Source organism: Phalacrocorax aristotelis, chromosome 4, assembly GCF_949628215.1.
Source record: "Phalacrocorax aristotelis chromosome 4, bGulAri2.1, whole genome shotgun sequence".
Classification (NCBI taxonomy): Eukaryota; Metazoa; Chordata; class Aves; order Suliformes; family Phalacrocoracidae; genus Phalacrocorax; species Phalacrocorax aristotelis.
In genome coordinates this window covers 28,320,693-28,343,490 of record NC_134279.1, presented here as the reverse complement: position 1 = coordinate 28,343,490, position 22,798 = coordinate 28,320,693, and the positions used below count along the sequence as shown (strand labels likewise).

Here is a 22,798-nt window from a genome sequence, read left to right as displayed (position 1 = left end):
CAATTACAAGTATTCCTCCTTGAGCTCTGACAGTATGGAGGCCCCTTTCCTGCCTCTCCTAAGCAGTTGCATAAATTCCTACCTTATGGAGCTGTAAAGTAGGCAGCGGAAGAGGGTGACTAGAAGCTGTCCCATCCTCCACGTGGTCTTCTGCAGAAGCATGCCACAGTTCTTTCCCCATTGTAGGAGGCTGTAGAGAATGTTTGTTTCAGCCACACACCAAAAACATTTTTGTTCTTGAGCATCCCTCTGGGAATAGGGAGACTTCACAGTCATAGGTGAAACAGCAGTGTACTGTAAACTCTTGGAAGAGTACGCTGCTGCCTCTTTGTTGTTTTAGCTCATCCCAAATGAGGCCGTGTCTGCATGGCAGAGCCTACAATGTGCAGCGCCTAAGGAGAAACCATCATTTCCATGCATGACTTCTCAGAAAGCAGCTACTGTAGCGGAGTACCCATGTGGCAAGCTGGGCAGTAGTTTCCATCACGGTGATGAGGGTGATCCATCAGCAGAGTGCTGTGCTTGTGATAATTTTTGGAGCAAAGAGACAGCTGGGAGGAGTAAGATTGTATGTATGAAAACATAGCTAGGGTGGCAAGGGCAGTAGACAGGGGAAGGCCACACAGATGACTGCTGGGTCTGTTGGACCGAAGGCACAAAGGTGAAGAGAGACTGGGTTGTCTCATGCGTCGTGACTGCGGGGGTTGCTTTGTCTTTTGGACAACTTTAACTCATAATAGCTGGGCACTTCACTTTCAATGCAGTTGGTCACTCAGTTCATTGTAGGAAGGCAAATACATGCTTTAAGGTTGAATTACATTGTCTGACCAGTATCTGAATAAAAGTCAGATCTTCCCATTTGCCTGGGAAACAAGTTTTTAAACTGAAACGGCTTTAGTGAGATGGGTATTGAAGCTAATGATTACAGAAAATGTTTGAACTGTTGTTTACTGTCAGCTAATACAGACTTTGAATTCAGAGTTGTCTACTATTAGAAGCTGAATGATTCTTGACAAAGGATAGAACACTAACTGGTGCTGTTTGGACAGACACTGGGAGCCCTATATAAGACAGGGATTTTGCCAGAATCTGCAGGACTTGGGAGTAGATCTGAGAGTCTTCAAAGTTGGGGGCCACGTGAAATAATACAGCTAAGTAGAGTTAGGGTTACCAAATACGCTTGCTTAAGAGTTGCATCTTTTGTGCCTTACAGATTACCTTGTAAAGTAAAGGGAATGTTACTTCCTACAAATAAAAATAGAATAAATGGACACCTGTACTCTAGAGTGGTTGCTAATATGCTGCAGTTCCCTGAAGTATATTTAGACATCTGTTTATGTAGCTAAGATGAAAACCCAGCCATTCAAAGTTCCCTGAAGCTTTTGTACTGTTTCTGGACTCCACTTGGAGACACAGCTTTCACATGCTTTTCCTAGAAGGAAGAAGCATTTCTGTTTCATCTGTGTTCTTTTCTTTATGATGCTTTGGACTTCCGTGATTATTATTGGCTTCAATTCTCTCTATCTGGCAGAAATCGTGGTAGAAAGAATATCTGCTCTTGCATTCTCTGTCTTTTAAGTTTTGTCTTGTTTTGAGAGTATAAATAGATCTCTGCTTCACAATATCGTCACTTACTCAAAGAAGTATTTCAGGTTGCTGCGGTGTGTAAGAGTGAGAATAGAACAGTTTCTCCAGGGCTACAGTTCAGTGGTGCTTTGTCAGCTAGCACTCAGCATTTCAGGGATGAACAGTTTTAACTTTCCTGTTTGTGGGCTGTAGGGCAAGTCTTGTGTGTGTGTGTGCACTCACATATGCATGTGCTATTTTTTTGTTTTAGTTTTGTTTCTAAACAGCTTTCAAGCTTCTTTCCCTTTATTTCCACAGAGGGGGTTTCGTTTCCGATATGTATGTGAAGGGCCCTCACATGGTGGACTTCCTGGTGCTTCTAGTGAAAAGAACAAAAAATCATACCCTCAGGTCAAAGTGAGTACATGAATCATTGATTTTGCAAACTGAATGCAAGTGCCACGTGTATGTGTATAGGACCTTACTGTCTATCAACATAAATTTGTATGAAATTACTCAAGACTGACAGCATTTTGATCCCAACTTTAAAAATGTAATGGATTTTAAAGACGATCAGATTTGTGGAATTATTTTGGCACTGTATTTAGTATTTATCTGCCAGCAGTTAAGCAGTAAGCTTTCCTGCACCTACCACCTCACTGCCCCATGCAGACTAATGGAGTGCTTCCTTAAGGTGCAGTTTTAGCGTAAAGCAAGGCCTGATCTGCTTAATTACTCCACTTCTAGCATACTGCAAAGCACGAGTGTGGTCAGTTATTCCACTTCACTCTAAGATGCTGTGTACTAAGTTCTCCTTCTTATTCTGTTTGTGTTACTCCTTATTCAAAATCTCTAGGATATTCTGTTCTTAAGGACTTAATTCCTTTAAAGTCAACAGAACACTTCCATTTTAATAGAAGCAGCATTATATTCAGGTGTTCATCAAACATTTTTTGGAGCTTTTTTTCCCTGGAAAAAATTCAAGGATGTTAATCAAAGAAAGGTTCTGTGCTAGCACAATATGAAGATTATAACAGTGGTGATTAATCATTCCAGGATTAGCGAAGAACTGTCTTTGCCTACAGTTCTTGCACCAAATCCTTTTACCATGGAAGCGGGGAAAAGATACACTGTGTCTTTTCAGTGGTTTTTTTTTTTTTTTAATTTAATGAAAGCTTTAGTCTGGTATTGCATTACCTCTTTGAACTATTGCGCTAGAGAGTGTCTCATGAGGAGCCGGGTTAATGTATTTTAATTCTGGCATTACCTCTTACTCGGACCTTTACGGGGAGAGAAGGAGAGGGAAGAGTGGCAAGCGGTCAGCTTCTGACTTGGCATGTGCCACTCCTCAGCTTTCTCCACAGTATGCGTGTAGTTCTGCAGTTCTGGAGAAAGGCAGGAGTTGGAACAGTTGCATCTCTGTAATGAATCAGTATGAGTATGACTCAATGGAAAATAATCAGCATTGGCCGAGATAGCCTAGGGTGTTAGTCTTGTGAATTAAGAAGAGGCTGGGAAAGCTGATTTCATGTAGCGTTGCAAAACTACTACGAAAATGAATAGCCCAAGCAAAGGATCTCCTTGCCTTTCCCTTTCCTAGTAGTGATGAACCAGTGAATGAAATTTCACTGGTATGTTCAGATATAAAATAATTTACCTCAGTTGAGCCAGGCCTTTGGATTCCAATTCAATCTGTATTGATAATAATACAAATGATACTTTATAAAAGTGTGATGGGTTGCACAATAGCATGACAAGGAGCAATGAGGAGTTATACAGGAAATGGAATTTTACCATGAGTAAACTAGAAAGCAAAATGTTCTTTGGCTTTCCATCAAACATTCTGTTTTCATTGATCATCAGATTTTAATTTACTCTAAAGCTTCCACACACAGGCACACGTGTGTCCCTTCCCCTCCCTCTGTCTTGTCCTACTGTGTGCATCTGGGTTTTTTCTAGTGCAAATCCCCACATGGCAACACCTGCTGGGAGAGGCTGGCAAGGGAACACAACAAGTAAATTCCTCAAGGCCATTGCTTGCTAGTGCCTGTTCTTGATTCAAGTGGTGCCAGTAAAGACAGAAGTGTTTCACACCTTTTCCTGTAAGTCTCTCCTGTGTTTTGTCAAAGGGTGCTCACCTTGTCGTAACTGAGGTGAGCACAATTGAAGATCGCCGTTTCTTGTTGCATTGGGTTTTTTTGTTGTTGGGTTTGGTTTTGTTTTTTTAAAACTTTTGTGCCAAGGCTTTCACCATAAAACCTCTGTTAGTTGATTACAGTGCTGTGAAAGGACAGTAGCATGAGCTTTGGCTGTACTGTAAGAAGGGGGGGTTGTGACAGACCTTTAAACCTTGGCCATGGTGTGGTCCGTGCGGCTCACAATGGGATCTCTCGTCTGCTTGGCCAACTTGGCACAGAAAGCTGATGTAATCTACCAGTAGCTACCATGGGATGTCCTGAAAATAGACATTTTCAGTGCACAAAAAAGCATTGTGGTCTCCCTACTTCCTTTTCATAGGATTATGGGTTGAAGGCCAAAAGAAAACACATTTACCTGATATGACCTCTTGCATAATGTGGACTGTTCAACCTCACCCCCCCTGCACCTAGTCTCTAACTTGTAGCTGAGCTGGAACACATCAAGATGTATCTTTCATTTAAAGGCTGGAGTCCTGAAGACTTAGCTGTGTCTTCACATGTTTAACTATCTCCTCTATAGTACATCAGGAGTTAGTATAGCACTTCTGCAATGTCAGCCTTTACACTTCAGGCAAACCTGTGCTGGCCAGCAAGGTGAAATTGATTTAAAACCTCCTTTTAACAGCACAGTCATGACAAATGGAGTCTAGATAACAGTAGAATTTTTCTATAATATCAAAAATGATATTAATCATTATGATTTATGGAATTACATTTCTCTGTTTAACCCTCTCTTTGCTAACAGTAATCATAATATAATGTACAAAACATTTTATATTTTCAGAGGATTTTGTATAACTTTGCATTTATGGAGAGCAGAGAAGTTGTAGATACTGCACACGTTAAAATGAAGTTACATTTCATGACAAGTTTCATCATTTACAGTAGAAAGCTATCTTAAAATTCTTCATTTAAATTTTATTTTCATCTGCTTAGTGTAAGTAACACAATACTGGAAAATTTTACTGTCTAGAACAGCTGAAATCAAAGCTCCTGAGCTGCTTATTCATCGTTAGCTTTTAGTCCAGGGGAAACAAAACAGTCGATAGTATAAGCAGAAAGAATAAAACTCAATTGTCTAATTCTGTCACCAGCTTACTTAAGTATCTAAATTTTTTATTCGTAATTTGTTTGGTTTTATGTATTTGAAAAACTGAGATAACTTGTGCAGAAAATTTCCACTGGTGGTCTTACACGTTTACCATGCATGTCCTGATCTTGCATACTGATGTTAGTGTAGGCATATTCATGTTTTACACCAAAGTACCTGGTCCAGTCTTGGGTGTGAAAAGATTTTGCTGAAAATAGCAGTGTGAAGGAAATGTCCTAAATTTTCATTTCCTTGGGGGCAAATCTATGTGGGTGGCTGCAAATTCACATTGCCTGTTCTCTGTGAATTGGATGTAAATCAGCTCCAGCCCAGAGGCTGAGTAACCAATTGCTCAGAGGTGTGCCCGAGCTAGTGAGCACCATCTATCTGCAGATGCGTTTGGACATTGTGCAGTTCAGCTTGGAAATTGAAATTGCGTACCAGTTAGGCAGCCCTGAACCCAGGTACCCAAACAGAACTGCCCCATCCACTCATGTCCTGGGGCTATCCTAAATTATACCTCAATTTGGAGATAAGCATTCTTATTGGAATCAGGGATTTCAGGACATACTTCAAGTTCTGGAAGGAAATTTATGGAAAATTAGGCAAGTTACTTTGCTGATGAAGCCTTCTTGGTGAAGAAAGGAGCAGCATATTTACCTTTTTCTCCCCATAGGAATTAAATTGTAGAGTGATAGGTGGCTGATTACAAGGTAAAAATTCATTTAACAGCTGAATTAAGGAGTAAACATCAGAGAAGAAAGAGCAGACCTTCTGTTATAGAGCTTTACCCCTCTTAAAAACCTGTCCTGAACCTAATTCAGCCAAAGCTAAATTCAGTGAGATCTGTGCTTTTTACTGTTACAGTTAACTTGGCTAAATATGGGGCACTGAGTGCCTCTAGCTGGGCTCCTAAAGCAGGGCGTGTAACTCTGTGTTTTTGGCATGAGAGCGACCTCACGTTCAGAGGATCAGATGATCCTCAGCTCCCATTTAAGTCACTTCTATATTGCTTGTTCTTAGGCCTCTAAGTAAGTATTCAGTTGCCTAAACAATTCATACCACATCTGAAATACTTTGTCTTAAACTAGCAACTAGGAGGAAAAAAATTATGCTACTCTGTGAAACCATACTGTTTATAAAGAGTGAGCAGTGCCTCATCTGTGGAACACTTTTTGTATGTGCGCGTTGAGGATGGCACTAGTCACATTGAAGGTTAGGTAGGATTAGGGTTATAGTTGCTGTAACAAAGTGATTAGAAAGAGAAACAGGTATTTTTGTAGTTGCTGGCTTTGAAGGTTTGACATGGTCTTTTCCATCATTTGTTTTCTGTCACTGACCAGTTGGTTTCACTTCTTGCTTGTAAGAGTAACTGGAAAAAACATCTCCGAAGTAGGAAAACGTTCTTATAAATTTTTTGTAAAGTTTTAGAAACTATAAAAAAATCGGCTGGGGTCTGGATCGCAGGAGGATGTGAAATAACTAAAAAAACTTTCAACTTTTGTTTTGAAACTGACTCAATTTCAAGTTCACAGGTCCTTTTAATCTCTCAGACGAATCTCTCTAACAGAAACAGCAGATAAATGTGAGCCTGCAGCATTTTAACTTCATCAGATTAGATCAATTGAATGCTGCTTCAGTACAGGATGTAATGAAGTATTACAGCTACGCTCTTCCCAGGAACTCCTTATGTTCTTTTTTCTCCTCTATCTATAATTTGGACTTCAATAACTATTTTTTCAAATCACAGCTCTGATTTTGAGCAGCACAGCACCCGCGTGCTGTCTGCCTGTCATGCTGGGTATGTTTTTTGTGTCAACACCATAATCCTTAGGTTTCTATAGATATCCAGCATTGCAATACGCTATCTACCTTTTAATGCCTTTGACAGTGTTTTTTAAGCTCTTACGTAAAATGTACAGTTATTTTTATATCGGAGTGCTAGAATAAATTTTAAGTTATTCTGAAATTGTGGTGTCAGTGATTCAAAGCCACAGGAAAATTATATCAGAATTAATTTATGGTACATAAGGATATTTAACCACTGAGGCAATTTTGCTGAGCACCAAGACAACCTGGATGTCTCAAAATCAAGTAGTAAAGTCTGTCTATAAGAAATATAGATAGGAAACAGTTCAGGGATGTTCTGTAGCCTTAGCAGCATAGGACATCAGGCTGGATGACAAAAATAGTCCTTTCTTGCCTTATGACCTACATAAGGTATTACATTTTAAAAACTCTTTTTGTTTTTCCCCTGAAAGAGACTACAAAGATCATGCTGAGCTGAGTAACTGGGGAAGATTGCAATCTGGTTACCGCTGCAGTTGTATGTTCTGCTTTCAGAGGCTGGAAAGTCCTTGACGTACAGCAGTCCTACCTACAGTTTCACTGTGGTTTCTACAGCTGATGAAGGATTTTCTTGAACTTTTCTGATGTGATGCTAGAACACACACGTTACTCATAATGAATATAACGCTGTAGATGTGCTGGGAACTTCATAGCAGGGAAAGGCTTTTTTAGTGAGGGATAAAATGAAAATAATTTTTAAAAAGACCCCCTCTTGCAAAGTTGATGTAGTGGTGGTGGTGGTGACATGTAGCATCAAACACAGTCATTTTTATTTTCAGATGACTGTGACAGTTACATAGGGATCCCTGCATTTTCTCACTGCTGGTGAACGGTGGAAGTGGTGAAGCAGTGATTATTCTGCATCTCTGTATTGTTTCAGTTCAGGAGGGATTACAATTTGGAAATAGGAAGCATGAGTGCCCCGTGTTTTGTATTTGAGAAACTGCTACTTGTAAAATGCACATTAATACAGTATTATACAGTTAACTAGCAGGCAGTGAGTAATGAGAGGACTTTTGCACATCTGTTCCTCCTGGAACATCTTTTTCATAGTTGGGATTTTTTTTTGCTGTTAGCAATGAATAGGAAGACAGGGAGGGCACGTGTAGTATGTATGCAGAGTGTTTCAGCTGTGACGGAATGGGTTCAAGAGAGGGGTTAACTGGAGTGAAGGAACCTAGCAGGACTTAGTAGTGTGGTGAAATCGTGGCAATCCCTGATTATCAGCATTTTATCAACAGTATAACCTTAGGTATTCAGTTCATCACTGATTCATTTCTTTAATGTTTATCATGATCCTTTAATACCTTGGTTGATTAGATCTGTAAGCTGCTGTAATACAAAGAAATCTGCCCAAGGCAAATTTGAAGAAAATTAGAGAAGGAGGGGGAAAAAAAACCCAACCTTGATAAAAGGGTTAATTAAGTGAATTGGAAAGGAAGGTAATGTTTGCTCTTTGAAAGTGGGGTAGTTTTATATTCAGCATAATTTGAAAGTGGTGCATAACTGACTTGAAGAGTTTTACTTGTGAGGAAAGGCAATAAAGCTGTAAGTAATATATGTAAGGCAAATAACTTACTGATATGGTATGTTATTAGTAATTTTAGGTTCCTTTTTGAGGCATTACTTGACGTCACAGTTTTACAAGCTATTAAAAATGTGTGGTGATTAGAAACTGTAACAGGATAAAAAAGCTTTGTAGTCCTCCAGAGTTGGCTATGCTAAGGCACCCAGTTTATCATAGTTCCAGTCCTGCAAAATCTTAGGTGGGGATTTAGCATATATCCTCATGTACACTTAAGGGAAATATTTACTGGGCTGGGTGATGTGTGTTGACGTAGCATATTGAACTAACAAAATACCTATAAATATAGAACTAATCCACTTTAAAATCTCTACCTGAAAAGTAATTGTAATGAGGCCAAAATGTTTTAAAACAATCATGTTTAAAAATAACTTTTAAAGTGTTTTTAAATTGGGCAAAATAATGCAAGGGATTTTGTTAAACGTGTGTACGTTTTCTCTATGCTTCTTCCCATGTAACAATATTTACTGTGAGTTCAGTATACTAACTGAAATTTAAGGAGAGCATTGTGGAGTAATTGGCCAGAATGTAAAACTGAGATTCATGATTTGAGAAACAGAAGGTTGCTTTCCTTTAGCTTTGGTTTATTTCTTAACTTTTTTGGCCTCTACTCCTGCCATTCCTATGTCAAGTTTAATTACAAAAAAAAGTGTTGGCTTTTCTTTGTGATGATCTGGTACAGTTAGTTTGTCATTTGTATTTCATGAGAAAAGGCATACACATTTCTCCTGTGTAAGCTTGATTGTACTTAGCTGACAGAAGATACTCAACTGGAATCATTACTTGATCCATTTAAAAAAACCCAAACAACCAACCACATACTTTTTATATTTATTTACAGATCTGCAATTATGTTGGACCTGCAAAAGTAATTGTCCAGTTAGTTACTAATGGGAAGTACGTCCACTTGCATGCTCACAGCTTGGTGGGTAAATTTTGTGAAGACGGAGTATGCACGGTTAATGCAGGACCTAAAGATATGGTTGTAGGGTAAGTCTGACAACTCACTTTTAAAGCTGGGCTAAGACAGAGAGAGTCAGGTATAAACGCTGGAAGAAGCAATACAAAAATACTACTAAGAGGCAGTTAAGTGGAGCACTAGTCTTCACGTTCTGATCTGTAGGTCTTTTGTATCTTAAATAGAAAAATAAATGAGGTTTCTGTTTATCTTTGTAGAATTTGCCCTAAGCAAGCTAAATAGGTTTAAGCACATTAATTTTCACTTAGAATCTGTAGACTTTCAATCTCTTGGTGCGCAGTCTAAATGTGTATTGTAAGCTCATTCTTTAAAATATAAGTAGTTTTGATGAAGAGAAGGGACTGTAAAATTACTGAAGGAAAGCTTCTGTTACCATTTCGATCAATATTTTACTTTTGCTGAAATCTGCCAATAGGAATATAGTTAATAGAAAAACGTTAAGAAAATACAGTTAATAAATTTGAAATTAATGCAAGACACGTATAAACATGAAAATAATAAGTGAGTCAAACTTTTTATGTTTAAAGCAGTAAGATTATAGTGAAATTGTAGTTGGTCTGTTCTTGTTTAATTTAAAAGAATAATTGTATCAGTAAATGGAGCTGAGGCTCCTGTCTACGTTTTCAGGCTTAGATCAGGTTTCATGCTGGCTGTGAGTTTTAGTTCTGTGATCTCAAGAATGTCTTTGTTGGTAAAGATGAAGTTTAAAAAGCTGAGAAGGTTGGGAGAGTGAGATTCTCTTAAACTGTAACTTTTGATGTCCAAGCCCAGTGTGCTAACTTTACCAAGCACAACAATTTAAATAGCTTTATTTGAAATGCTCCTTTTATCTTGAAAAGTTTGGCTCATTTCCTAACCTGTCTTGTTTTTCATCAGATGTTTAGAAACAGCTTTCCTATCCTCAATTGACCCACGTGAAAATTGAGTTATTGTCTTGTTTTCATACTTCCAGATCTAAATGATTTTTAAATGTGCCAGGAGATTTTTACTGAAGCAGTTCTTGCATTATGGAGTTTTTCATTCAAACAGATACCTGAAGTGTCTTGCTGACTGTCCAGAGCATTGCTTAAAACATTTCCTTTGGGAAATGCTGCACTGTTTTTAGCTTCTTAGCTTGCTCTCCAAATCATTTTGAACGGATGGAGCTAACAGCCATATAGAATGACATATTAATGTCATTGCCAAGACAGAGCAAAGAAAGTGGGACAACCAGATTTTCAAATGTTTTGTCAGTTACTTCCACAGTGTAAGTAACCTAATAGGTTACTACTTATGCCATGGGAAAATCCCATGCACCGATACAATCACTGCCATATAATGCTGCACATTTTACGTGTTTTGTAAGCTTGGCTGAATTTTTCTTCCTGGAAAATTTGCCCTCAAGAATTAATAGTGCCTAAGTAAGCCTATAGAGTCCTTCCATTGATTTCAGTTGTGTAGCTGCCTCTGCTAAGAGAGAGACTGCCTGCTGCTGCAGGTTTAGCATAAAGAAAATATTTCCCTCAATCAAATTTTGGCAGGTTTGCAAATCTTGGAATACTTCATGTCACAAAGAAGAAAGTGTTTGAAACTCTGGAAACACGCATGATAGATGCTTGCAAAAAGGGATACAACCCAGGACTCCTGGTGCATCCTGAACTTAGCTATCTGCAGGCAGATGGATGTGGAGACAGACAGCTAACTGGTATGTAGAAATAAATGATGGCTTGGTTCTAATAGGTCTTTTACTAAAAGCAGGCTTAGCTTCTGAAAACACAAATTCTTTGCCAGAAAACGCCTTGGGTGGGAAAACAGCCTGTGGCTATGTGCTTTAAGAGCTGGTGTGTTGTTGCCATGTTTTAGGGAATCTGGGAGAAAGAGTCTTTGCTGTCTACACACGCATGAGAATGGAGCGACTTTCTTCCATAGCTGCCTGTACCCACCCCTACACCTATATTTCGTTGCTCTTATCCTGTTCAATAAGCTGATCAACAGTCATTTTGCATTATCGCTGCAAGACATGATGTCCTTAAGTAACTTGGAGACCTTCTTTTGGGAATACCGGTTTCATTCAGCTGCATTTCACCCTTATCCATGAAAAACCTGTGATCTACTTTGCTTTCAGGCACTGTATAGAGGCATTCAGATGTCCTTAGCGGCAGCCTTTGTCCTTCTGGCAACCTCTATAAACTGAGAGCAGAAACTAGTAATTTTCTGTGTGTCTCTTAATTATATGCCTTATCTTAAATAACACCTGATGCACAAACGGCAAGATGAGTGCAGTGTGTTGTGAATAGCTGCTCCTCTCTGCTTAAAGAGAGAGAAGCCAATGGATACCAGATTAAAAAGAAAACATTTGCTCGCTGTTGGTGCCTTTTGATAGTGATGTTTGAAAAATGCGCTCTCTGTTTTGTTACGGGTCCCATACCCCTTCTGTTAATTCATCTGTCTACTTACTGGTTCCAGAACGAGAAAGAGAAATTATTCGTCAGGCAGCAGTACAGCAGACTAAAGAAATGGATCTCAGTGTGGTGCGTCTTATGTTTACAGCCTTCCTCCCTGACAGTAATGGTAGTTTCACACGGAAGCTTGATCCTGTTATATCAGATGCAATATATGACAGCAGTAAGTATATTTGGCTTTAATTACATTTTTATAAGGGGCAAGCTTTTGCACGTACAAATTATAATGTAGGTACTGCTATACATAAAGTCATCTGGCTCTGCTGCATACCTGTTACTTGATCAATAACAAGTAACTAGCCCATGGATAATTGGCCCCATACCTATCCAAGTACACATGGTATCATTCTGGTTTTTCATAGGTGGTGATGTAAACTGTAAAGGTAGACTTTATTTTGTTGTTATCATGTTTAATCCTGCCACTTTTATTATGAGGATTTTGTAAATTCTTGTTACATTCATAAGAAGGGCTTGCACTTTGCAGAGTTTTCATTTCCTTTCTGTGACAAAGCCTTGTAACACTAAATGTGAGGAAAAAATGACTGCGCTTCAATCCTGTTGAGAATTTTGAGGCTTCCAGTTTTGCTGGCCATCTGCTTGTCCTTGTTTTGTGAGACTAACGCAACCAGAGTTCTCAACCATTTCCTTTAGATCTGTCAGTATTTTTTATACTTCTGTTACATCCCTTTATTTGTCTTTTTTCTAAGTGAATCTTTTCACTTCATGTTTCTTTTGTACTTTTTGATTCTACTTACTTATCTTACCTGAACCCTTCCTGCTGCCTGAGTTTTCCTCCCTGTAGCTGTGGATTACCGTGCCTCTGATAGTCATTCTGTAATGACTCAGAAAAAGTACATGTTTTTTCCTTTGTGCAACAGTCATGTCTGTATCATCACTTTTTAAGGACAAAGTCTAGATGAAAAGGTATTCAATGCAACTGTTCTAATATGGTCCGTTGTTTGCTGTTGATTGGGGAATGTAGTGATGTAGCACATCCATTTTGCATATATTCACTGAGTGAAAAAATGAAAAAACATGTCTGCTCTTCTTATGACACACATGACCTGCATTTTCTGGATGAGAAAACACAATCCTTTCATCTGATGGCTGAGGTGATTTACCAAGCAGTGTCTTTGAGGACTCTTGATTTTCATTAAACAATTACAGATTCCATTTGTTTTCATTACTCTATCTCACACCTGCATAATGATAGAGAGCGTTTGCAAAGCAAAGAGGAGGAAGACAAAGCATCAACAGACAATAAAGCATGTGCCAAGCCATACATGTGAAAATAGTTGAAGTTACCCTATCCTTATGAATCTGGCCATCAAAATTTTGACTCCAACTAAGGAGACAAATAGAGGGGAAATTTTGTATGCACATTTCTGCTGTTTTAAGTTGTTACATAGATGTCAGTTACTAGTTTCTGAGTTCCCAAGGTGAATTCTTGGTTGTTAGTCCCAAAAGATTTTTATAGGTTTTTTAGGGTTTTTTTCTAATACTCTTCTTTGACACCACTCAGGCCTCTTCCACAGGACAGACACAACTCGTAGCATAACTGTCTGTCACAGCTCCTTTTACTTACCAGATGATAAGCTGTGTCTGGAGGACCAATAGGTGTCCACTGATGCTTCTATTAAGGTCTGCGGAGGTGGGCTTTTTGATCACAGTCCAGTATGTTGACAAAGGACTGACAGCACTTTCAAGTAAGCCACAGCGTAAAGCAAAGCATTGCATATTGCGTTCAAAGGGTGAGAGGCAGGGAACAGCTCTCAAGAGTGTCACGCTGTCAAGAAAGCAGGGAAGAAAAAATTATTTTCTCTTGTAATGCACTCTTGTCATACAGTTAGTACTAGTGCAGAATGCTGGATGCAATGCACTGCTCTGCTACTTTACTAGTGCAGTAATTGTGCTGGAATAGCTAGGGCCTTATTTTATAGTTCACAGTTTGGTCAAAGCTTAGAGGATGCAAGATGATGCCTTTCAGATGAAAAACCATTGATTTATTCACAGTTAAACAAATTTAGGTGGGTCGTATTAGACGCTTGTCTTTCTATTGCATTTCTGTGTGTTGTGCTTGGGGTAATCTAAAACTGCTACGAAGGTAAGCTTTTTTTCTTAATCTCTCCTTTCAATAGAAGCGCCCAACGCCTCGAACTTAAAAATTGTAAGGATGGACAGAACAGCAGGGTGCGTAACAGGAGGAGAAGAGATTTACCTTCTCTGTGACAAGGTTCAAAAAGGTAAGAGTCCTGAGTAACATAAGGCACACCTGGGTGTTCATCTAGGATACACATGAAGCCTGCTGTACTGCCTTAGTGTTCCCCTGCTCTGACAGCGCAGCGGGATTGGTAAGCGCTCAGCCTTTCTGGAAGTCAGGCCAGCAGTCCAGAAAATTAATTCATCAAAAGAGTCTGTTGCAAAGCAAATTCAGCTTACGTTGCCTCCACAGAGACCAGATGATCATCTTTATTCTTCTCAGATTTCTGCCCTTGCCCACGTTCTGGGTTTTTTGCGGGTGGTGGGTCCTGGGTGATGTTTGACTCCATTAGCTAACACCTGCTCTGAATTATTCTGAAGTTTCTGATTTATTATTAAGTTCCTGATTAAGAGTGTGAGCATTCTCTGTTAACCACTGATGGGAACTGAATGTGTTCAGGACTGTTGCTAGTAACTTCATTTTTATGTATATGCTAATGGCAGAGATTACTCGGTGTAAACAGGTACTTTCACAGACTCACTTTGGTAATCTCTGCTCATGGCTATGAACGTGTCAGGATCGGGCAGCATGGATTTGGATATTTTGTTTTTGGAAAGGAATATGATGGTTAATGTGGTTGGCTGTAGTATTTGGACTGAACTAAAAGAAGAAGATGGGAGTGAGGGAAATCCTTGCATTTTTCAGCTGTAGGTAATACCTGAGACTCCCTGGCATAGGTTGCATGGTGGAGCAGGTGCCCTGTTCTCACCTGTTCAGAATCAGTCCCCGCACATGTTGTTAAAATCACACTGATGTTTTCTATTAATACAGGCTGTCCTTTTCCACCTGTCCTTGCAAATGTTCTTCTACCACTTAGGAAAGCAAGAGAGCTTTGGGGGCTTTTAGGAGCCTTGATACACCTGTTTTCCTTCAGTAGTGTATATACCCTCTGCTATCAGAAGGACTGAGATGAAACATAACTCCTGTGCACAAAATAAGTAAATAAATGTCTGACTCAGTGGAAGCCCTGAGGTGGGGTTTCCCCTCAGCCGGATCGGGGTTTCCCCTGACCTCATTGCTCTCAGAAACCTCCTGCCTGAAGGAACTTGAGCATGCAGGACACCAGGACTGGAAGTGGTGGTTCACAGTCTTGAGACTAGCAGGTGGTGGATCAGAGGAAGGAGTCTGTCTGCTCCAAAAGCCTGTCCTCCATCAGTCACCCTAAGAGAGAACTGGCTTTTTGTAGTTTTCTCTCACCTGGAGTGCTGGGGAAGGAATGTGCTAGTGTGATATTTCCCAGCTTCTCCTAAAAATATAAATAAATAAATACAAAGAGAATGAAAGAAAACTTGTTTAGAGGAGCAGAAGCCAATCTCATGTTTCTGGCCCATGCTGTGTTTGGGGGGTGAGGATCACTGCTGACGTGCTGCTCGCTCACACCCTTGCTGTCTCTCTGAGCTGCAGCTCCAAAGTGGCACTCTGCCAGCAGCAAGCGGAACTTGAACTGTGGCACTTCAGGTTTTGCTACAGTTTTTTGAACTGAAACTGTTGGAGGAGAGAGGGTGGTTTCTACGTTTCACGCTTCAGGTTCTCCCCTCCCTCCATGTTTGTTCCAAATAAAGCTCCTCTGGAATGTTTTGTAGCCCTAAAATAGGAAGAGGTAGTGAACCTAGTTCTCCTTTTTGCTCAGTACTATGCTCAGTATTTATGCTCAGTAAATAGAGAGCAACTTCAGTGAAGTCATTAGAATTAGGCTGATCTAAAATGGATGTAAAAAATGGGTTATTTATGATGTTTTCGTAAAACGGATAAAGATGATAATTCATGTATTATTTATGTAATATCATCATCCAGCCAAAACATAACTATGTTGATTTTTATCTGAAATAACTCAGCTAAAGGTGAAACAAGTGCACAAACATCCCAAATGTTAAACAAATGCACAGATGTCCCAAGGAGTGTTTCTTTCACTCTTTGCAGATGATATTCAAATACGTTTCTATGAGGAGGATGAGAATGGAGGTATGTGGGAAGGCTTTGGAGACTTTTCTCCTACAGATGTACATAGACAGGTAAGTAACAGAGCATTTGTCATTTGTTAATGATTTTCTCATCTCTGTAAACCAGGATTAGATTATAATAAGTAAATTAGGTGAAATGTATCCCATACTAACCTCTTCTTTTGTTAGTTACTTTCTCATAATAATTGAATCTTAACTGTTTTTTTAAAGACACACATTAAGTAACTGAGCAAATTAGGAATACAGTGCAAGGAAAATGGGAGATAGACCCATTGCTTTACCATGCACCCAGTGTAAGTTGGGATAGGATCTATAAAAAGCTTTCAGAGCTTCTGTGAACACACTGAGAATGCCACAGAAGAGATGCTAAATGATGAGGGGATAAAATACAGTACTAACACATGTGATGTGGTGATACTTTGCACGGCAGTTCTGTCTTTCCCAGAAGGCTTTAGGACTCAAACTCAAAAGTGCAACTGAAAACTAAAATGGAATTTTATTGTTGTAGCAGCCTTGTTGCCTCCCAAGCCCTGAGCCAACTCCTACAAAATAACACAAATGTAAAAGCAAAGTTGTCAAAAACCATGCTCCGTGATAGGTGTGCTTATCATTGTTTCCTTCACAGTTTGCTATTGTGTTCAAAACACCCAAGTATCGAGATGTCAATATCACAAAGCCAGCATCTGTATTTGTACAACTGCGTCGGAAATCTGATCTAGAAACAAGCGAACCAAAGCCTTTTCTCTACTACCCAGAAATCAAAGGTAATTCATTAAATCTGTTTTATAGATTGGAAACAGAAACTGCAGGGTCCCTAGGAATGTTCTTAATAAGATAGGACTTGCTGGATGAAGGATTTTTTTGTTTCGTAGTTGTTATTTTTAGAAAATAGGATATTTGCTGCCTCCTTTTGTGCAGAGCTAATATGAAAAGTGGTAGCTCTGTAATAGGTTTGTAGGTTAGGCAGCAAATACATATTTCCCTGGTGTGGCTTACTCCCTGGAAGCTTCCCATATGCACGCACGCCTGTCCATACAGTAGATGGCACTCTCTTCCTCTGAGTTTCTGCAAAATAATATCTGAGGACATTTTACTGTCAGTACTTTCAGATGAAACCTTAAACCAAAGACTGGTTGGTATCTGATGGAAAAAGTAGGTATTTTGCAGTTCTCTCCTGTTACTGTCATGCCTCACGATTTCACTGATGATTTTGAATTTCCCAATTGCCTGCACTAGTTTAGTAAAGTCCAAGCAACTTACTGTGAGAGCAAGGAAAGTGCTGTTTCAGTATCTTGTGTTAAAATGTTAGTCGCTTAGCATCAGACCTGCTTCCTAAGTTATTAGTGAAAGGAGATTTGTGCAGAGATCTAGCAAATCTGTGCCCTTAAAGTCTACCTTTGAAATGTTTGAACATGAATGGCAGCAGCAGTCATGGTTTTAAATATCAATAATGTTAATGATAAGGAAATGCCTTAAGGCCCAAGTCAGAATTGGTGTTTCATTGTTAAGCAGAAAGATTATTGTCTCAGTACAGTTTACCTGCCTGCAGGCTACACTATTAAAGCCTAATCTTGCACGTTTTCAGGGCCTTGCCTAGAGCCATGTTGAAATCAATACCGTGTCAAACTCTCTAAAATACATGTGCATCAGTGGTAGTGGACTACAGGCAGCTGAGGAGGGGAGGGGTGGTGGCTGCTGTCCAAGGGGGTCTACTTCAAGCCTATTATAATAAAATAGCAGAAAGCATGCATTCACAAAAACTTCCAGAGTTGCTAAAGGGTATTGTATCGGGAATGATTTGGGGAATCTCTTGCACCAGTTTTATGGAAAGTGAAGTGTACAACTGAGCAAAGTTGCCAGATTTGAAGCAAGCCTCTTTTATATGCCTCTTAATGGAATACAATTAATTCAACATTATGTGCGTTTTCAGATCCCCTACACAACATAAGCATGAAATTACCATATAGGGACTGTTTTTTCCCCGTGTTGCAAGTGTTCACATAAACTTAGACATGCATATGTGGATTTTTTTTGTTTGTTTCTCTGACTAGATTGCTCTCTAGAGTTTTCTCTCCTCGTCAGTGTGAGTATGCCTGGTGCATGCATGCATACATACTTACAGACCATGTATGCCTGGACGTAACGCACTTGTACTTTTCAGTGTGCTGTTTCATGCAGCTATCTCATTTGATGCACTGACTGATGTGCCTGTGCATGAAATTTCTTTTTGTCATATGGCTGTCAAAAACTACTAGATTGTTTAATGAAAGAAGGATATTTTGTTCTTTCCTCAACGGTTCTACTGGATTTTAACTCCTGTAATGTTTGTATTCCTATTTTTGTAGCTCTTGTCATGACATTTTCACTTTCTCCAGTCACTGGGATACTTCTTTTAAATCTATGTTTTGCTTTCCAGGGGGGCTAAGTGTTATTTTGTACTTACACTATAAAATATTTAGGCTTTTTTTTTTTTTATTACTGCTGCTCAGCATGGTTTGACAGTATTACATCCTGCCTGAAAGCAAGCTATCTTTATTCTGGTGGCTTTTCTGATTTTTTAAGTAAATCATTTCAAGCAAATGTTGTCTTTACCATTTCTTGCCATCCTTACTCGTTAACAAAAGTTCAAAGGGCACCGTAGGTACTCTGCTCTGTGGAAATCAAGGTGCCTTGTGATTTGCTGACCCTCTGATAAAGGTCTGTTTCTGAAGTAGATTTGCTTAGTAAAAGGGTCTGTGCTTATATTCCCCAAAGGCAAATTTTCTTGAACCAAGTTTGTGGTTTGGGGCACTTGTGCTAGTTTATGGCTTGGCTTACACATAGGACAATTTTGGGACCACTAATTTTTCAGGGCTCTAAGTACGTGAGAGACCTTTGAAGGAAGCTCTGAGCCCCCTAAGACATCTCAGCACGTTTCCCCTCTCAGTCTGAGCACAAGGCACCTGGCGTAACTGAAGAGACTGCGCAGGCCTGAGCAATGCTGTTGGTCTGGCCGGGGTCTTGGCACTAGCTTGTTTCTCATAGGAATTCCCACTGCTCCATTACATACAAAGTTGTTCTGGTATTTGGAGCTAAAAGAGAGTTGGTGCTGCTACAGCTCTCTGTATTTTCCTTTATAAACTAGGAAACTTCAGTAATGCTTGCTGTATGCACATCCAGCTCTGTGCATGGCCACCAGTAAGAGTGACTCTTTATCCTGTCTATTCCTTCTAACCCAGATAAAGAAGAAGTGCAAAGGAAAAGACAGAAGCTCATGCCAAACTTCTCTGATGGCTATGGCGGAGGCAGTGGCGCAGGAGGTGGTGGCATGTATGGAGGGGGAGGTGGCGGTGCTGGCTCTGGTAAGGCGGCGGTTTTGGGTGAAGAGGGGAAGGGGCTCTACTTTGAGAGCAGGGCAGATGTTTATTTTGATTGTTAAAATGTATAAGGTTTTCATCTCCTCCTAGGTAGATAAGACCTGACTCTCCTGTCTTTGTACCAGTGGTGATCATTTCAGTCAATCATCTCCTTGTTTTCTAAGTATTTCTTCAGCTCCTTTGCCTTCCTACTTGGATATAAGGCTTGTGGTGACTTTTTTTTTTTTTTCCTCCTTGAAGCTTTAAGTCACAGATAACACCTTTCTAGTTGAGGAAGTCTGAGTGAAGAACCCATCACACCTTAGCTTGGTTGCTTCTCAGGGCCTCAAAGGCACTGAAATTCATGAGACACCTCGGCTAAGTACCATCTTGGATGCTTAAAATTAAACAGCTTCTCAATTATTTCTGGTGTAATTCTATTAATTCCTCACCTTTTTTCTTTCTTTAGGGTTCAGTTATCCTTCATATGGATACTCTGCTTTTGGAGGGATGCATTTCTACCCTGGCACAACAAAGTCCAATACTGGAATGAAACACGGTAACAGTAAAAATGTCATTCTTGTAACAGTTTAAATGAGTTTGACCATCTTTATTTTCTTCTACAGTATAAGCTGAAGTGTTATGCAGGTCCAGCTAAGTCTGCTGGGGAGGGCTATTTTTTTTTTTTTCCCTAGAATCAGTCCCTTTTCTAGAACCTTTGGCAGCAAAGGGGTTTGTGTAGATTTTACTGCCCTGCTTCTTTTTAATTCTCTCCAAGTCTGCCTTAAAAGCTGTGCGCGTGCTCCTTTTTACTGCTGATTCCTTCCTGAGAATCAGTCACCAAAACCCCTCTGTATGATTCTATATGCAGCGTATGTTTCAAGCAGCAGCCCTTTCGCTTCCTTAAATATGCTGATTACAGGTGACCCAAGGGCCAGACCAGAGAAAAGGTACCTTCCTTTGTTGCCAGAGTCTGGTACTACACAGTAGCCCGGAGAAAAAAACATAAAAGTCAATGGAAAATGTTAAGTTAATAATAAGGGCGTTTTTGGCTTCCTAAAACAGGGAAGTAATTTCAAATCTACATGTTGAATACTCTGTAGTTATTTCCAAAGTCTCAGGGATGAATTTGCTGTCAGAAAGACAAAAGTAAATCTCAATAATTCTGTGAGATTTCCTGGGAATACTTCAGACTTGCATTCTTGTACCATAAAAAGAGAGGTATATCTGTTGTTATACATAAAAGTTTATCTTTAAAGCAGAGGCTGGCAAAAACACAACATCACTTTAGAGCAAGTTACATTACTATGTCTGTCCATGTGTGGTGGCATCTGGAGTATTACGATTCACGAGTGTTTAATGTTAACACCTATGTCCAAGTAAATTTTTGTATTGAGTTCTTTAGGGTTTGGTTATGGCTAGTTGAGCTTCATCACTTGCATAAAAAAGCAACAATATTGGACACTAATGATACTAATTTTTGTTTGAAGGACTATCGGATAGCACAGCAGAACAAGATGGGAAGAGCTCTGATAAACAAAGTGACAAATGGGACATGAAACATGATATAGAAGTGGAAATTGCAGAGAGGAATGAGTGCAGAACCTCTGGTGACAATGAAGAGAAAGAGGATGCTGCTTCTTCCTGTAAAACTGAAGTCAATGAAGCAGACTGCAGGTGGCAGGGTAAGTGAGCAAGTAAATGTATTTAGGGTGGATCAGACTACAGTATGGGCAAAGGTGGTGTTAAAGGCCTGGAAACTCCATAAACATCTGCTTGCTGTTTCCAAAATACAGTAATGCCTCCTGGAGGAAGCAGGAGGGAATCCATTCCCCCAGATCTAAGGTCCCTTCCCATACATAGTTCTGTAGATAATCTTCCACCTTTGTACTGCCACTGGGGAACCGAACATCTGCTTGTCATGCGAGGAGAAGAGATAGCTTAGCATGCTGGGCACATTTAACACTGCTTCATAATAAACGTGGATGAGGAACACTGAAAGCAGTGAAGGTACCTTCAATACAATGCAGTAGTTGACTTGGCTTTTTGATACTTGATGGGCTTCCATTAGGATGAGTAAGTCAATGTTGGTGTGATTGTTGCAGTAGTTCTTCCCTGCAATCCTGTTAAATTGCATGCAAAGTAGTGTTAAAGGTTTGAATCTAAAATGTAAATGTATCTGTTCCCATGTGATAAATACACGGTAAAATAACACCGTTGGGTAGCAAAGTCTTACACATCAAACTGGTGAACAAAATGGGAGAAAGGCAGGAGTAGCCAGTAGAAATGATTTAGCAGTAGAGTTGTAACATATATGAAGAGTTCCTATCACCCTTTCCCAGACAGTAAAACTTCCTTTTCCTGGACTGTTTTTGAAAAGAGTCGATGGTCACTTTTTTAAAGGATTTGAGTAATCGTGCGTCTCATAAAAATAAAAAAAACCAGTTGGATTAGAGAGACGTGTAGTGGTAGGAATTAAGCAGGAAGGAATTTTTTTGTTCTTGGATTTTACCAAGTGCAGTGTGACCTAGACTGCTTTTGTTGTTCTCTCCTTGGTCAGGGAGAGGGCATGTTCTCTCTTGTGTATCGGCCTTCTGTGATTCTTGCTATTAACAGCACTAGAAACTGTGGCTTGGGAAACCAAAGTCACATAGTGGATGGGTTGTAGTTGTAAAAACCTCCAAGGTGCAGCTTCTTGTGATCTGAGAAAAAGATGGTGCTCCTCAGAAAAGCTGAAGAACTTGCTGTTTGCAGTTCTGGTTGTGATAAATGGTGTGGCTGATTCAGAGAGCGAAATGCTTTGCTGCTTTGTGAAGAAATAATAATGTCCATTTAGCAGGCACTGAGGAGGGGCCTGAACTGTTGGCCTGGTTTCCAAGTAATGAACATTGTAGGCAGGAACTTTGACTGTTTCTTTTCTTTATATATTATAATGGTGTGAAAAGAGCCAATTTCAAGCTCCAGATTATATGAAGAATAGATACGGAACAACAGGCTTCATGAAATGACTACTGCAGGGTAGAACATTTGGGTATTAGACTAAAATATGCTATCTCATAGTATTTTGAAGGATATTTTTTCTGTGTGCTTGATATGGGAAACCAAGGAGGTTCCACATTCAGGCTTTTGGACTTTAGAATTGTCCATAATGAAAAAAGACTGAATTGCTGAACACCCTTTTCCCTGGGTATTTATCCTGAACGTAACATCCGTGTAATGCTGTTATTTATTGCTAAGAGGTAAATAGCAAATATAAATGTATCAGCCTGGGCATATAGTATAGGAGCCGCAGTGATGTATTGGCTAGGACAGTAAGCCTTGTGGATAGCTTCTGTAAGCCAAAGACTTACTCAGCTATGTATTCATGTTTGTCAGGAATACGCTTCTAACCCAGCCTAAATGCCTGGGTTTGTGTTGCTGGAAATCCTGGGTATTCTCTCCCCATCTGTGTGCTTTAAATGACCAAGTCTGTTTTACTTGTTTGCTGTTAGTCATTTCTAACCTTACAAGGCTTTGTAGAAACATGAAATAGTTC

At 39.6% G+C, this 22,798-nt stretch overlaps 1 protein-coding gene across 3 annotated transcripts in view; it reads left to right on the top strand.

Moving 5' to 3' along the window:
- The window catches only part of NFKB1 (nuclear factor kappa B subunit 1), a 58,906-nt gene that overhangs the window by 22,177 nt on the left and 13,931 nt on the right, over positions 1 to 22,798 (top strand). For all 3 annotated transcript variants that reach the window (XM_075090737.1, XM_075090739.1, XM_075090738.1), the window contains exons 5-14: positions 1,885 to 1,983; positions 9,129 to 9,277; positions 10,787 to 10,950; positions 11,712 to 11,870; positions 13,846 to 13,950; positions 15,888 to 15,979; positions 16,554 to 16,692; positions 19,147 to 19,269; positions 19,733 to 19,822; positions 20,754 to 20,948. In XM_075090737.1, the coding sequence (XP_074946838.1) occupies positions 1,885 to 1,983; positions 9,129 to 9,277; positions 10,787 to 10,950; positions 11,712 to 11,870; positions 13,846 to 13,950; positions 15,888 to 15,979; positions 16,554 to 16,692; positions 19,147 to 19,269; positions 19,733 to 19,822; positions 20,754 to 20,948 (1,315 nt within the window). The remainder of the gene's footprint in view (positions 1 to 1,884; positions 1,984 to 9,128; positions 9,278 to 10,786; positions 10,951 to 11,711; positions 11,871 to 13,845; positions 13,951 to 15,887; positions 15,980 to 16,553; positions 16,693 to 19,146; positions 19,270 to 19,732; positions 19,823 to 20,753; positions 20,949 to 22,798) is intronic.